This window comes from Apium graveolens, chromosome 5 (genome assembly GCF_009905375.1).
Source record: "Apium graveolens cultivar Ventura chromosome 5, ASM990537v1, whole genome shotgun sequence".
NCBI lineage: Eukaryota > Viridiplantae > Streptophyta > Magnoliopsida > Apiales > Apiaceae > Apium > Apium graveolens.
In genome coordinates, this window is record NC_133651.1 from 252,610,719 (window position 1) to 252,622,696 (window position 11,978).

General features: G+C 37.1%; 3 protein-coding genes across 6 annotated transcripts; 2 read left to right on the top strand and 1 right to left on the bottom strand.

The window, feature by feature from the left end:
• Positions 1–3,426: 3,426 nt before the first annotated feature.
• On the top strand, positions 3,427–6,581 carry LOC141725060 (protein NRT1/ PTR FAMILY 2.13-like). 2 transcript variants are annotated; one of them, XM_074527437.1, is made up of 4 exons: positions 3,427–3,705; positions 3,773–3,990; positions 4,861–5,435; positions 5,655–6,581. In XM_074527437.1, exons 1-4 carry the CDS (start codon positions 3,501–3,503, stop codon positions 6,532–6,534), a joined length of 1,878 nt encoding a protein of 625 aa, XP_074383538.1. In that variant the 5' UTR covers positions 3,427–3,500; the 3' UTR covers positions 6,535–6,581. The 2 variants fall into 2 exon arrangements, with proteins under 2 accessions (XP_074383538.1, XP_074383539.1); XM_074527438.1 differs by lacking the exons at positions 3,427–3,705; positions 3,773–3,990 and adding an exon at positions 4,248–4,408.
• A 684-nt stretch (positions 6,582–7,265) lies between these two features.
• LOC141725059 (glutathione S-transferase U17-like) lies at positions 7,266–8,527 on the bottom strand. Its single transcript, XM_074527436.1, has 2 exons — positions 8,073–8,527; positions 7,266–7,848 (listed from the first exon to the last, which is right to left on the bottom strand). The coding sequence occupies exons 1-2, from the start codon at positions 8,388–8,390 to the stop codon at positions 7,486–7,488; spliced, it is 681 nt and encodes a 226-aa protein (XP_074383537.1). The 5' UTR covers positions 8,391–8,527; the 3' UTR covers positions 7,266–7,485.
• Positions 8,528–9,228: 701 nt separating this feature from the next.
• LOC141725061 (topless-related protein 3-like) lies at positions 9,229–11,616 on the top strand. 3 transcript variants are annotated; one of them, XM_074527440.1, is made up of 6 exons: positions 9,229–9,334; positions 10,077–10,196; positions 10,304–10,386; positions 10,487–10,644; positions 10,851–10,946; positions 11,100–11,616. In XM_074527440.1, exons 2-4 carry the CDS (start codon positions 10,154–10,156, stop codon positions 10,634–10,636), a joined length of 276 nt encoding a protein of 91 aa, XP_074383541.1. In that variant the 5' UTR covers positions 9,229–9,334; positions 10,077–10,153; the 3' UTR covers positions 10,637–10,644; positions 10,851–10,946; positions 11,100–11,616. The 3 variants fall into 3 exon arrangements, 2 of the variants coding, with proteins under 2 accessions (XP_074383541.1, XP_074383540.1); XR_012576989.1 differs by lacking the exon at positions 9,229–9,334 and adding an exon at positions 9,392–9,717 and having other exon boundaries at positions 10,276–10,386; XM_074527439.1 differs by lacking the exon at positions 9,229–9,334 and adding an exon at positions 9,577–9,717.
• The last annotated feature ends 362 nt before the right edge of the window (positions 11,617–11,978 follow it).

An 11,978-nucleotide genomic window follows, 5' to 3' on the forward strand; every position in this document is an offset into this window, starting at 1 on the left:
TACCAGAACATTGTCAGAGATATCCCTCCCGGGCACAAACGCGGATTGATTCTCTGTGATCACACCTGGTAAAATTCCTTTGAGCCTATTAGCCAGAACCTTCGCTAGGATCTTATACAGAACATTACAAAGAGCTATGGGCCGGAGATCGGTCATACGATCTGCATTTTCCTTTTTTGGAATTAACACCAAAGTCGTATCATTTAGATCTGCTGGAAAAGAGAACCTAGATAACCAATCTTTGCAGCAACTGAACACTTCCTCCCCCAGAATACTCCAGAAATATTGAAAGAACGCTGGGTTTAAGCCATCAGGGCCAACACTCTTATCCGGATGCATTTGTTTCACTGCCATAGTAAACTCCTTGAAGTTTAGCTCAGCTGTAAGAATTGTATTTTGATCATCAGTGATTATTCGTTCCTCTTCATTAACTGGATAGATTGTAGCATTAGTATCTCCATCAAAAACTTTTTGAAAATAATCCATTACCACTTTACTCATGTCATCATGGTTGTACACTACCTCATTATCCCCAGACACAGAATGTGTGATATGATTACGTTTCTTCCTCCTCGACGCTGCGGCATGAAAGAACTTGGAATTAGTGTCCCCTTCGGTTAACCAGAAGGCTTTAGCTCTTTGCTTCCAATATAACTCTTCATGCATCAATAAGTCCTCTAGCTTTTGCCTTTCCTCAAAGTAGCATTTAACCCCAACTTCATCAGTTCTGTCCACTAGACCACAGAGAACAGCTTTCTGCTTTTTAACTTTATCTCTAAACTTATGGAAAAATGTTCTACCCCATCTTGCCATAAAGGACGAAACGGAAAGAAGCTTTGGAAGCAAATGGATTTTGGGAATCTCTCTCCAATGCTCAGATACTCCCTTCTTGAAGCTGGGCTCATGCAACCACGTGTTTTCAAATTTAAACCTGAACTGTTTCCTCGAGAACTCAGTGTTAATGGGCTCGAGCAATATAGGGTCGTGATCAGACTTAATAGTATGGATAACAGAAAGCTTACACAGCGGGAACTTTCTCCACCAATTAACATTTGCAAAAGCCCTATCCAGCTTCTCTCTAACCCAGTTAGGTTTGCCCTTGCTTTTCTCCCACGTATAGTCACCACCTTTCAGATCAACCTCCAATAACCCACAGTCCTCCACCGTTGATTTGAAGCCTTCTACTAAGGACGGGGGATGTGGGTGAGGGCCTGCTTTATCTGTTACACTCAGCATATCATTAAAATCTCCGAAAATACACCAAGGGGAGTTATCATTATTCGCCAGACCTCTTAAAAAGTTCCACGCCTCTTGTCTGCGAGTTCTCTCAGGGAACCCATAATAACACGTCAATCTCCAAGAAACATTAGACCTCTCCATAATATGAACGTCTATATGGTTATTCGAAAAATCAATCACTTTACATTCTACAGAACGTTTCCACATGATCGCCAAACCTCCACCTCTCCCTATGCTATCAACCGCAAAATAGTCAGAAAAGCCAAACTTTTCCACCAACTCCTCAATGACCTTTCCATCTACTAAAGTTTCCGATAAGAATACAAACTCAGGGCGAGAAGATTTCAATAAATCTCCTAAAATTCGAACTGCACGGAGGCTCCCCACACCTCTGCAGTTCCAGCTTAAGAAATTCATAATGGACGGCTAGCTTGCTCAGCAAGCGTAGCCAAATCAGTTTTCTTAGAAAGAGTATAATCATCATCAGAAAATACTGCTTCCTTTAGTTGCTCCAGTTTATTACCAATCTCACCCCTTGAAAAGATGTCGTCTGTGTCCATTGGACCTTTAGACAGTGGTCCAATACGCTTCCTTTTTCTTTCCTCCAAATCCAGCCCGTTTTCCTCCTCTTCATAAAGCCCATTTGTTATTTGAATAAACGAGTGAGGCCCAACATCATTTGAATTCCCGCCTTGCGTAATCTTGAGAAATGGTTGATTTGAATTCCCCCCCATTACTCCTAACAATGCGCCCTAAATTTCCTCCTCTATCCTGATCACCTGATTTTCCGCCCGGATAGGTGGGATAGTTGTTTCCCCGCCCGATTCGCTCCTCCCAGCCAACGTCGTCCTCCTCCCTCAACCATTTACTGCTGCCTTGACCTCCACCCCTCCGAGGTGGTGCACGTAACCATACTCCCCACTCTTGGGTTGCACCGTCACTTCTAGTATCTAAGGACTTGCGACAGAATCTCTCCGTATGTGTAACAAGCCCACACACAAAACAGAAATCCCCCAACCTCTCGTACTTGCACGTGACCACAAACTCCGAACCATTCTTTCTTTTAATCTTCTTCTTTCTCTTTAGCGCCTTCCTAACATCCAGCCTTATTCTGATTCTCATGCATTCCCTCCAGATACTACTATTGTTTTTAGGATCATATGAGATGAACTCGCCAAAAAAATTACCCAGTTGCATCCCCACAGCTTCTGACATGAATCCGCTTGGAAGATCATGGATTTGAATCCAGATGTTAAGCCACCATAGTGAAACTCTTAATGGGTCTTCTCCCACCGGAATCGATTCCAACATAAGCATTGCGTTGTCAAAACTCCAGGGCCCTCCATTCAACACCCGCATCTTATCTTCTCTGATAAAACTGGAATAGAAAGATCCCTGCTTCTAGTTCCTTAATATTGATACCCATCGTTGGCTTCCAAATATCCGCTATTTTTGATTTCATGGCTCTGATGTTGATGTTCTTCTCCGTCAAGAATCTCCCCACCAAGCACGTATCATATTTGTTTACTTCCTCCACCACATCCCCTTCAAAGATTAGATCTTCGTTCTCTTCATCCTCCACACTAAGATCCGCTAACTGCTCGTCAACGTTCTGGTAACGTGCCATTGAAAATAAGAACCAATACTCACACAGATCTGTAAGATAGATAAGGAGAGAAAATCAGCCTCTCACACGCATGGAGAGAAATTTTTTTTTAAAAAAAGTTCATGTTGTTTTGCTTAAATTTTAGGCTACACTGTCTTGAAAATTAAAAGTTAGCTACGAAAATAGTTAAATCGAACCCAACACTTAAATGGTTAAACACTTAAATTTTATTATATTTTTTTGATTAATTGGCATATATATTGTACCAAAATTATGGGACTACAAAAAATAAGACTTAAACGCTTAGAGCTTACATCATTTTAGATTAGACGATGAAGAGAAAATTGACGCTGATCTGTGAAGAACTTTAAAGGCACGCAATTTAGCAGAGGTAACGGGTAACTAGCATGTACAAATATTTTTACTATTTCTCGAAAAATTATGACATTTTATATCTTATTTCCTAAATAAAATAGTAGGATGAAGTGTTGGTTGGGATGTATATGTATTTTAGTCGGTTGTACTATATTATGACCCAACTTAAAAAATCTATAACTTGCATGTATCATAAATGTATCTGTGACTAGTAAACTTAAGGAGGTTTGTAGACTAAATATACACATATGAGTTACAAGAAGTAAGAAAGTGATAGAAGATGGCGGCAAGAGAAGAAACTAGAGAGCAACTGAGCTCTTCTTGGATCTGTTTGTCGGCAAAATGCTTCCCCATCACCACTTGTTCTCACTCAAAGTCACCGGAAAATAGTTCTGAAATATACCATTCTGCAGTTGATCATACTTTGTCCAAACAAACCACTACAAGAAAGCCCGGTGGATGGAAATCCATGCCCTACATAATAGGTAAATAACATCAACATGCATGCATGTAACTGATTGATGTATCATGTTGTATATGTTGTATTTGCAGGAAATGAAACATTTGAGAGATTAGCAACAGTAGGGCTGCTAGCCAATTTTAATGTGTTCTTGATGACACAATTTCACATGGACCAAGTGTACGCATCCAATGTGATCAATATATGGTCTGGTATTTCAAACTTTGCACCTATTCTTGGTGCCTTCATTTCTGATGCCTATGTCGGAAGGTTTCGTACCATTGCTTTCTCCTCCTTTGCTGCTCTTCTGGTACGTAAATTTAGTCTCAGCTGCGTTTGTGTATACTGTAAATTAAATTAATCGAAACAGAATTTAATATAAGCTTTCTGAATCGAAACCGATTGCAAACTTATCTTGATACTCTTAGCATACCATAAACGTTGAAATATCCGGTACCATTTGTTTGAAGTATATATTCCTGTCTATAATAAAAACTCGACTGTATTAATCTTCTTCGGGGTTAGTCAGGTGCGCACAAACTGATCTGGACACCTAATTAGAAAAAATACGGAAGTTCTTAAGCCTGAATCTGCAAGCTGTTCATAAGTATCATAAAGTCTTCAAACTTTATGACTCGGTGATGTAATAAAGTATAAATTCTCATATTATGAACTGCTTTACGCAAGTACTCTTCATGGCTGAGCTATCTCAATTCACATACATGCGGGTAAGCATGGGGATCTTGTAACCGTTTAAATTTGTTTGTAGTGTTATGCCATCTAGTTCTATACTCCAAAATTTATCATTATCTTCTTGTTTTTTTTGTTTGAGGTTTGATTATCTTCTTGTTTCAAACTTAACTGTCATTAGTTTCATCAATATTTTTAATTTAATAATATATTTATACTCTGGTATATTTCTTGTTCCAGTTCGGCATGCTTAGCTAAATATGTAAAAATATAATATTAACTAAGCTAGCTTGTCCTCGAATACATATTTCTGTTTTAACAGCTTTACTGGCAAGATGAAAAGTCTATGAATTATCTGTTAGATGCAACGTCTCTTTACCATTTTCGTGTGATCAACATAATTAGAAAATTAAATTAGTCTTGATTATAAGTTTTCTTGTATTTGAAGTTTTATAGTAATTGATCTAATGATATGAGTCGATACTGACAGGGAATGGTGTGCTTGACTCTGGTTGTGTCTGTACCAGACCTGCATCCCCCAAAATGTACCGATAAACAAGCCAATCTTAATCAGTGTGTGGGCCCCACAAGTTCGCAGTTCGGCATGTTGATTCTAGGCTTAGGGTTTCTAACCATAGGCACAGGTGGCATTAGGCCATGCAGCCTTCCTTTTGGTTTAGACCAATTTGATTCAACAACAGATAAAGGAAGAAGAGGCATTACTAGCTTCTTCAATTGGTATTATGTTACTTTCACAATTGTGCTTATCATTGCATTAACTGTGGTGATTTACATACAAGACTCGGTCAGTTGGATCCTCGGGTTCGCACTCCCTACTGGATTTATGGCATTTTCTATTGTGTTGTTCTTCGTTGGTATGAGAATTTATGTGTACATTAAGCCCGAGGGCAGTGTGTTTTCTGGCATTGCGCAAGGGCTCATGGTGGCTTACAAGAAACGAAAAGTTAAGCTCCCGGAAGATGGCGCCCGTCATGGGGTTTATTATGATCCACCTCCAGTAGGAACCTCTGCATTGTCAAAGCTGGCCCTAACAAATGATTTAAGGTAATACATGTTTCGTAGAGTGAATATTGTCTGCAACAGCTCATACTTTATGTTGCTTTCTATTTAACTCTGTTTATTTGTGGTCGGACATACCCTGGTTCTGTTTTTTGGCATATTTAATTCAATCTCTTAGGTGCAATTTAGTTTTAACTAGTGGATTTGACAATGGAGTTCAGAAGTAAGCTTACGAAGTTTGGTTTATTTTATCTTATTGTGCAGATTCTTAAACAAGGCTGCTATCATACTGGATGGCGATGTCAAGGCAGATGGCTCCAAAGCAAATGCCTGGAAATTATGCAGTGTCCAACAGATAGAAGAAGTAAAATGCCTGATCAATATAATCCCTGTTTGGGCTTCTGGTATTATTTGTTTTCTTGCTTTTTCTCAACAAGGCACTTTCACCGTATCACAAGCCCTAAAAATGGACCGACAACTTTCACCAAAGTTCCAGATCCCAGCAGGTTCACTGGCAGTTATATCTATGATTACAATAGGGTTATGGGTTCCACTCTATGATCGTGTTATTGTGCCATCTATACGAAAAGTCACTAAACTCGAAGGTGGTATCACAAACCTACAAAGGATCGGGATTGGAATCCTTTTCTCCGCTTTATCAATGGTTGCTTCCGGTATTTGTGAAAAGATGAGAAGAGACTCTGCCATAGCGCATCCTAGTCCAGATGGTATCGCACCTATTTCAGTCATGTGGCTTGCACCACAACTTATATTAATGGGATTTGCTGAGGCGTTCAATCTTATAGGACAGATTGAATTTTATTACAAAGAATTTCCGGAGACAATGAAAAGTCTAGCAATTTCTTTAGTTTTTGTTACTAATAGCGGGGCTAATTATCTTAGTACATTGGTGGTTAACATCGTGCACAGTACGACTGCAAAGAACGGAAAACCTGATTGGTTAACAAAGGATATCAATGAAGGGAGAGTTGATTACTTTTACTACCTTATAGCACTAATGGGAGTAATAAATTTGGCTTATTTTCTAGTTGTATCTCGACGCTATCGTTACAAGAGGGCCAGGATGGTTGGTGATGAAAAACCTGGATTCGACGTTGAGCTTACTGGTGAAGTCAAGCAATGAAGGAGACTTAAAGTTGAACTGAACAGCAACTTATTATAATTGTAAACCTGATGTCTCAAATATGTATGAGATTGATCAATTATGATTTATATCTATGAATTGGCTGTGCCTAATTGTTTGATTGAAGTTATCTTTTGAACCTTTTAAACCTCAATTTAAAATAACAGAGAACTGGAAAATAGTAAATCAGGCTCCAACCATTTCGAATGACTAAATTGCTCACACAGGGAATACAAAAGCAAGATTTAGTAAGCATATAGATGTAGATAAAAGCTATTTTTGTTGGAGGAGCACTAGCTTTGGCTTGCAGAAGTTTTACAAACATCTCAGTTTAAGGTATAACACACTTAAAAGCATTATCAGTCCTGGTGTTTTGGCATTTATGCCGCCGAGTTTCTCCATGGCCTTTATCCATCCCATGTAGCTTCCATGAACAATATCAATGTACTGGATCTTTTCTCCTCTAAAGTACCTCTTCCATTTGCTGCATTTTACAAAAGCCTCCTCCAAATTACCATTGCTTCCTCTTTTGGTTCTATCAATGCACCTCTTTCCTCCATCTGATCTGATTTTTGCCCCCGCAAATCAATAGAACCAACTGTGAAATGTTATGGTAACACTCCAGAGTCGGGCATGAGCAGCAGCGCCATCATAAGGATTAGAAGGTATTATCATAAGCTACAGATTTGTAGGACGGAATACGAAAGTTGGACTTTGGTGGAAGTGTGTACTGCTAGACAAAGATTCTGATTTATTCAATTGACAATTGGCAGACACGATGAATTGAAAGTTACAAGCAATTATGTATAATTAATTAAAACAGCTCATACAAGAAATCTAGACCAGAAACAATGAAGACAAAAATCTCCAACCTACTTATTTACTCTCACAAAAGAAACACACATAACATAAAAACTGATAAGCATAGTTTGTGATGAAATCAACATAGTTTCAAGTAGCCGTGGCCTTGGCTTGCATCTTGGTAAGGAGTTCAATGAACATCTCGGTCGTGGGCATAACATTCTTAACAACATCATTCGACAAAAAACTGTCAACCCATCCGAAGAGCCCTGGTGTTTTTGTTTCCTCAATCAAATGACTCCCACTCATTTTTCCCATAGCCGTTATCCATCCAAAGGAACTTCCTATAATAAGATCAACGTACCCAATATGATCTCCTCCAAAAAATGCCTTCCCTTTGCCACATTTCAGAAAAGCTTCCTCTAAAAATCCCAGTCCTTCGTCTACTCGCTCTTTCAATGCAACCTTTTCCTCCTCTTTGGCTGCACTTAGTTCCTTCAACAGAGGTGCAAACTGCGAAAAATCATAGTCTCATAAATAGCATGTTAAAAAATATGATCAAAATAAAAACCCCTGTACCATACTAACTAACACCTCAAAATTATTATTTTTGCCCAGTCATCTGGAGTGATGATCTTTTTTTTTTTTGCAAATTGACCTGATGAAGTTACTAAAACTGAATGTTGCGATATTTCTTAATACTATTATTATCATTTTATCAAACTTTAAGAAGTTACCTTGTCTTCAAAATATGCAGCCCAGAATCGAGCAACAGCACGATCATGAGGATCAGAGGGAAGAATAGAGTAACCATTGCCAGTCCAAGTCTCGTCGATGTACTGTACAATGATCCCTGATTCACAGATGCACTTGCCATCGTGGATTAGTACAGGAACTTTCTTGTGAACAGGGTTAGACTTGAGTAGAAGATCACTTTTGGATCTCAAATCCTGTGGAAGAAACTCGTAGTCAACTGACTTGAGATTTAGAGCAATTTGGACCCGGTTCGCATATGGGCTATAAATTGTTCCTAAAACTTGGACACTTGAAGCCATGAATGTTGAGTAATTTCTTTATATTTAAGATGATATTGAAAAAGTTGGATGAGACTCAGCAAACTTAGAACTCACTATTTATAATGTGAAAGTTCTGCTTGAATAGTTGTATCTTAACATATATTATCAAAAATAAATATGTTTATATTATGATGCACACAATGGTCCTGAAATTAAAAAACTAGTGTAAGTTTGAAATTGCAGGCCTCTCTCAATATATTAATCATGCATGTAGTGACATTCAAGCCATTATTTGCAGGGACCTCACATTTTATAATTACATTTCTGGATCATAATTTAAAGCAAAATCAAATCTAGCTAAGAACTAATCAAAAGTCTTTATCTTTTGACTGAATTTTATAAAACTTATGATTGGACTGCGCTAATGTAAATGTTAGAAGAAGCGTTACATTATATAAGAGTTTTTTGGCCTATTATAACACCTCTTTTGCAGTGTTACAATAACTACAAAGCTAGTGTTGCGGAGAATTTCCGGTGTTCACAACATGTAACACTAACAACTGGTGTTATATTAAATATTTTTGTAATTTTTAAAAATATTAAAATAGAAATATTATCATATATTAGTATTATTTAATTATATTCCAATTTACTAGTGAATGATCAATGTAACATATAATATGATTTAAATCTAGAATTTCTTATACATAAATTCAAAGACTTTTTTTTTATTTTCCTATTTAATCAATAACAATTAAATAATTAAAAAGAAAAATTGAAAATAAAAATAAAATAAAAATATTCACGATTTACTAAGTGAAATATTTGAGCGGTATTTCCCCCCAAGCGAAAACTTCTTCGATAAATCTCTCACAATCTCACTCTGAGCCTCCTCTCCCACTTCATTTGTTCCCTGAAGGTACTCTCTCTCGTCTCTCTCTTGTACTGGCTACAACAACGATTACAAACTCTTCTTCTTTCTGGTTAGATTTCTCAATTTTAGTTTTTTGTTTGATTTGTAAATAATATTCAGAGGTTTTGAACTTCTTAGCATCTTCTTCTCCCTGCTTCGATTAGTAATTAATTTGTGTTTTACTAATTAAGATATTTGAGTTGGATGTTTGAGTAATTAGGGTACGAATTAGGTATTGTAACGATTAGGTGTCTCGATTACCGGATTTGGCTGCCAAATTAGGTTTACACCATTTTAAGTTGATCTCTCTGTATTGATGTTTTGTGCGATTAATTAATTTTATTTATAAATGTGTATGGTGAAATGAAACATATTGGATTTTATATTTGTTAGGCAATTGCGGATGAGGCGAAAACAAGACATCAGGATACTATCTTTAAAATTATTGATTTGGTGAGTTTAAATATACAAATATATAAAGTATATTTGGATATGTCTTGTTAGTAATGTATGATGTTATAATTATCGAGTTTGATGATTAACTAGAATGTATAATCGATTGGTTTCATTTCTGATTCATTTGGAGCATTCTAGCAATCCTCATTAAGCAACTTGTACTGAAAAACTAGTACATCTGTATGGACAGCAACAATGGTATTTATAGGACCTGGCAGGACTTGCTGTTATCACTTGGGTTTAAATTTAAATTTGGCTGCCATGATTGGAATTTCAAATAGCTCACCTAGATCATGTTTAATTGTATTATGTTGGTGTAATGTTTTAATTATGTTTAAATTGTGGGTGAAAATCAGGAAATTTCAACCCCCGTGGATGATGTAGTAGATAAGGCCAAATCAGGGCAGTTGACAGAGACTACTAATCCTAATCGATGGCGGATGCTTACCCTGGATGCCTTAGACACCGGAAACAAGGTTCACTAATATATATTCTAACATTTGTTTCATGATACATCTGTCATAAGACTTTCATTTATGAAACTTCTAAAACCAGGTTTCTCGAATTTTATATATAAATTCAGGAATGGTCTTTTGGTACTTGGATCAGGGGGTGTTCAAAAGCTATGGATGTGGGATTCTGATGAACATAATCCAAGTGGAAAAGGTACTAAAGATTTACAATTAAGTCTGTTTTCTTTCCTTTTACTTCAAATACTTAACTTAATATATGTGGGGGACCTGACATAATCATTGGGATTTTACAGGACACTGTAAAAGTTATTCCACAGATATTGCAATCAGCTAGTGGCCTTCTTATGGCCATTGACATTGCAGGAGTTCACTTTGAGGAAGCTTCTCCATGTATGGACCTATCCAAGAATGACTTGTACGCAGTGTCTACTAGTGTCTGCTAGGCTGCAGGGTATGTTTAGATACGCAGTAATTCCTCTATTTAGATATGTTTAGATAGACTATTAATGTGTTGATTAGCATATATTGTTTGTAAGATGAGTAGAAGTCGTAATGAACGATTTAGTTAATGTATATACAATATTGAGACTGATGAGGTAATATTTGTAATTTGTCTTATCAAAATTGATTTTAATAGTACTGTGTTGACTTGCGTAGGTAAAATCTGTACTGAAAGGCCATCGGAAGCGAGTGACATGTTTGGCTTTCCCCACCAATCTGAATATCCTGATTTCCTCAGGAGCTGATGCTCATGTAAGTTACAGATTTCTGCATTTACTCATAAGGGTGTGAATGTGTGTTAACATCAATTTAAAACAGAAGCAACCTTGTCTTAACTTTGTGTGTATCTGTTCCTTCCCACACACAGCCTAAGCTATTTACTAATATATCCATTGTACTTGTCAGATATGTATATGAAGCACTGATATTTGGGAAAAATGGAAATCTTTCCCATGGCAACTACCAACTGGTCATTTGCCTACTGGTGATGCACGAGTACAGTTTCATTCTAATCATGACCGGGTTAGTCGATACAAGTACTTTAATTCAGGAAGTAGACTTGCTACAAGGTCTCACTGGGAGAAAACGCTTATAATGAATGAAATCATAATCGGTTAAGTGAATACGAGGTCAGTAGTCTCAAAGATGACATTGGATTTTCTAGAGGATGGTGGGTGGTACAAAGCTAATTATAGTATGGCTGATCATCTTGAATCGAGCCACAACCCAAGTACAACTTTTGTGACATCTCCTTGCAACAACGGAGCATATTACTGTAATTGGACGCAATTATCGGGGTGTACATACAGTAGGAATGCGGAGGGGAATGAACCAATTGCCACACTTAGAGTTAATTATGTAATTTCTTTTATTACACTTGTAAAAACAACTTTGTTGTTTTCAATACTTTTTAAATGTTACATATGCCTATTATAGTGTAATGTATTTTAATTTAGTGTTAGATTACAAATGCTACTATTACTTAATTAAAAAAATTAGCGTTACAATTGATAGAACAGACTGTTACAATAAGTTATATGGGACCCATAGGTGGTCCCCCTTATGCAATCTTGATCAAGCTATTGTATCACTCATTTTGCGTTACATTTGGTTCTGTTGGTGTTACAGTAGGTGCCTATTGTAACATTTTCCTCTTTTTTACAATATATCAGTGCAATGTTACATTAGGGTGTTTATCGTAATGCTCGTATACGTAACGCCCCCTGGTGTTACAATAGACCTATTGTAACGCTTTTTTTAGGGGGGTAAGTGAGGTCAAGCCTC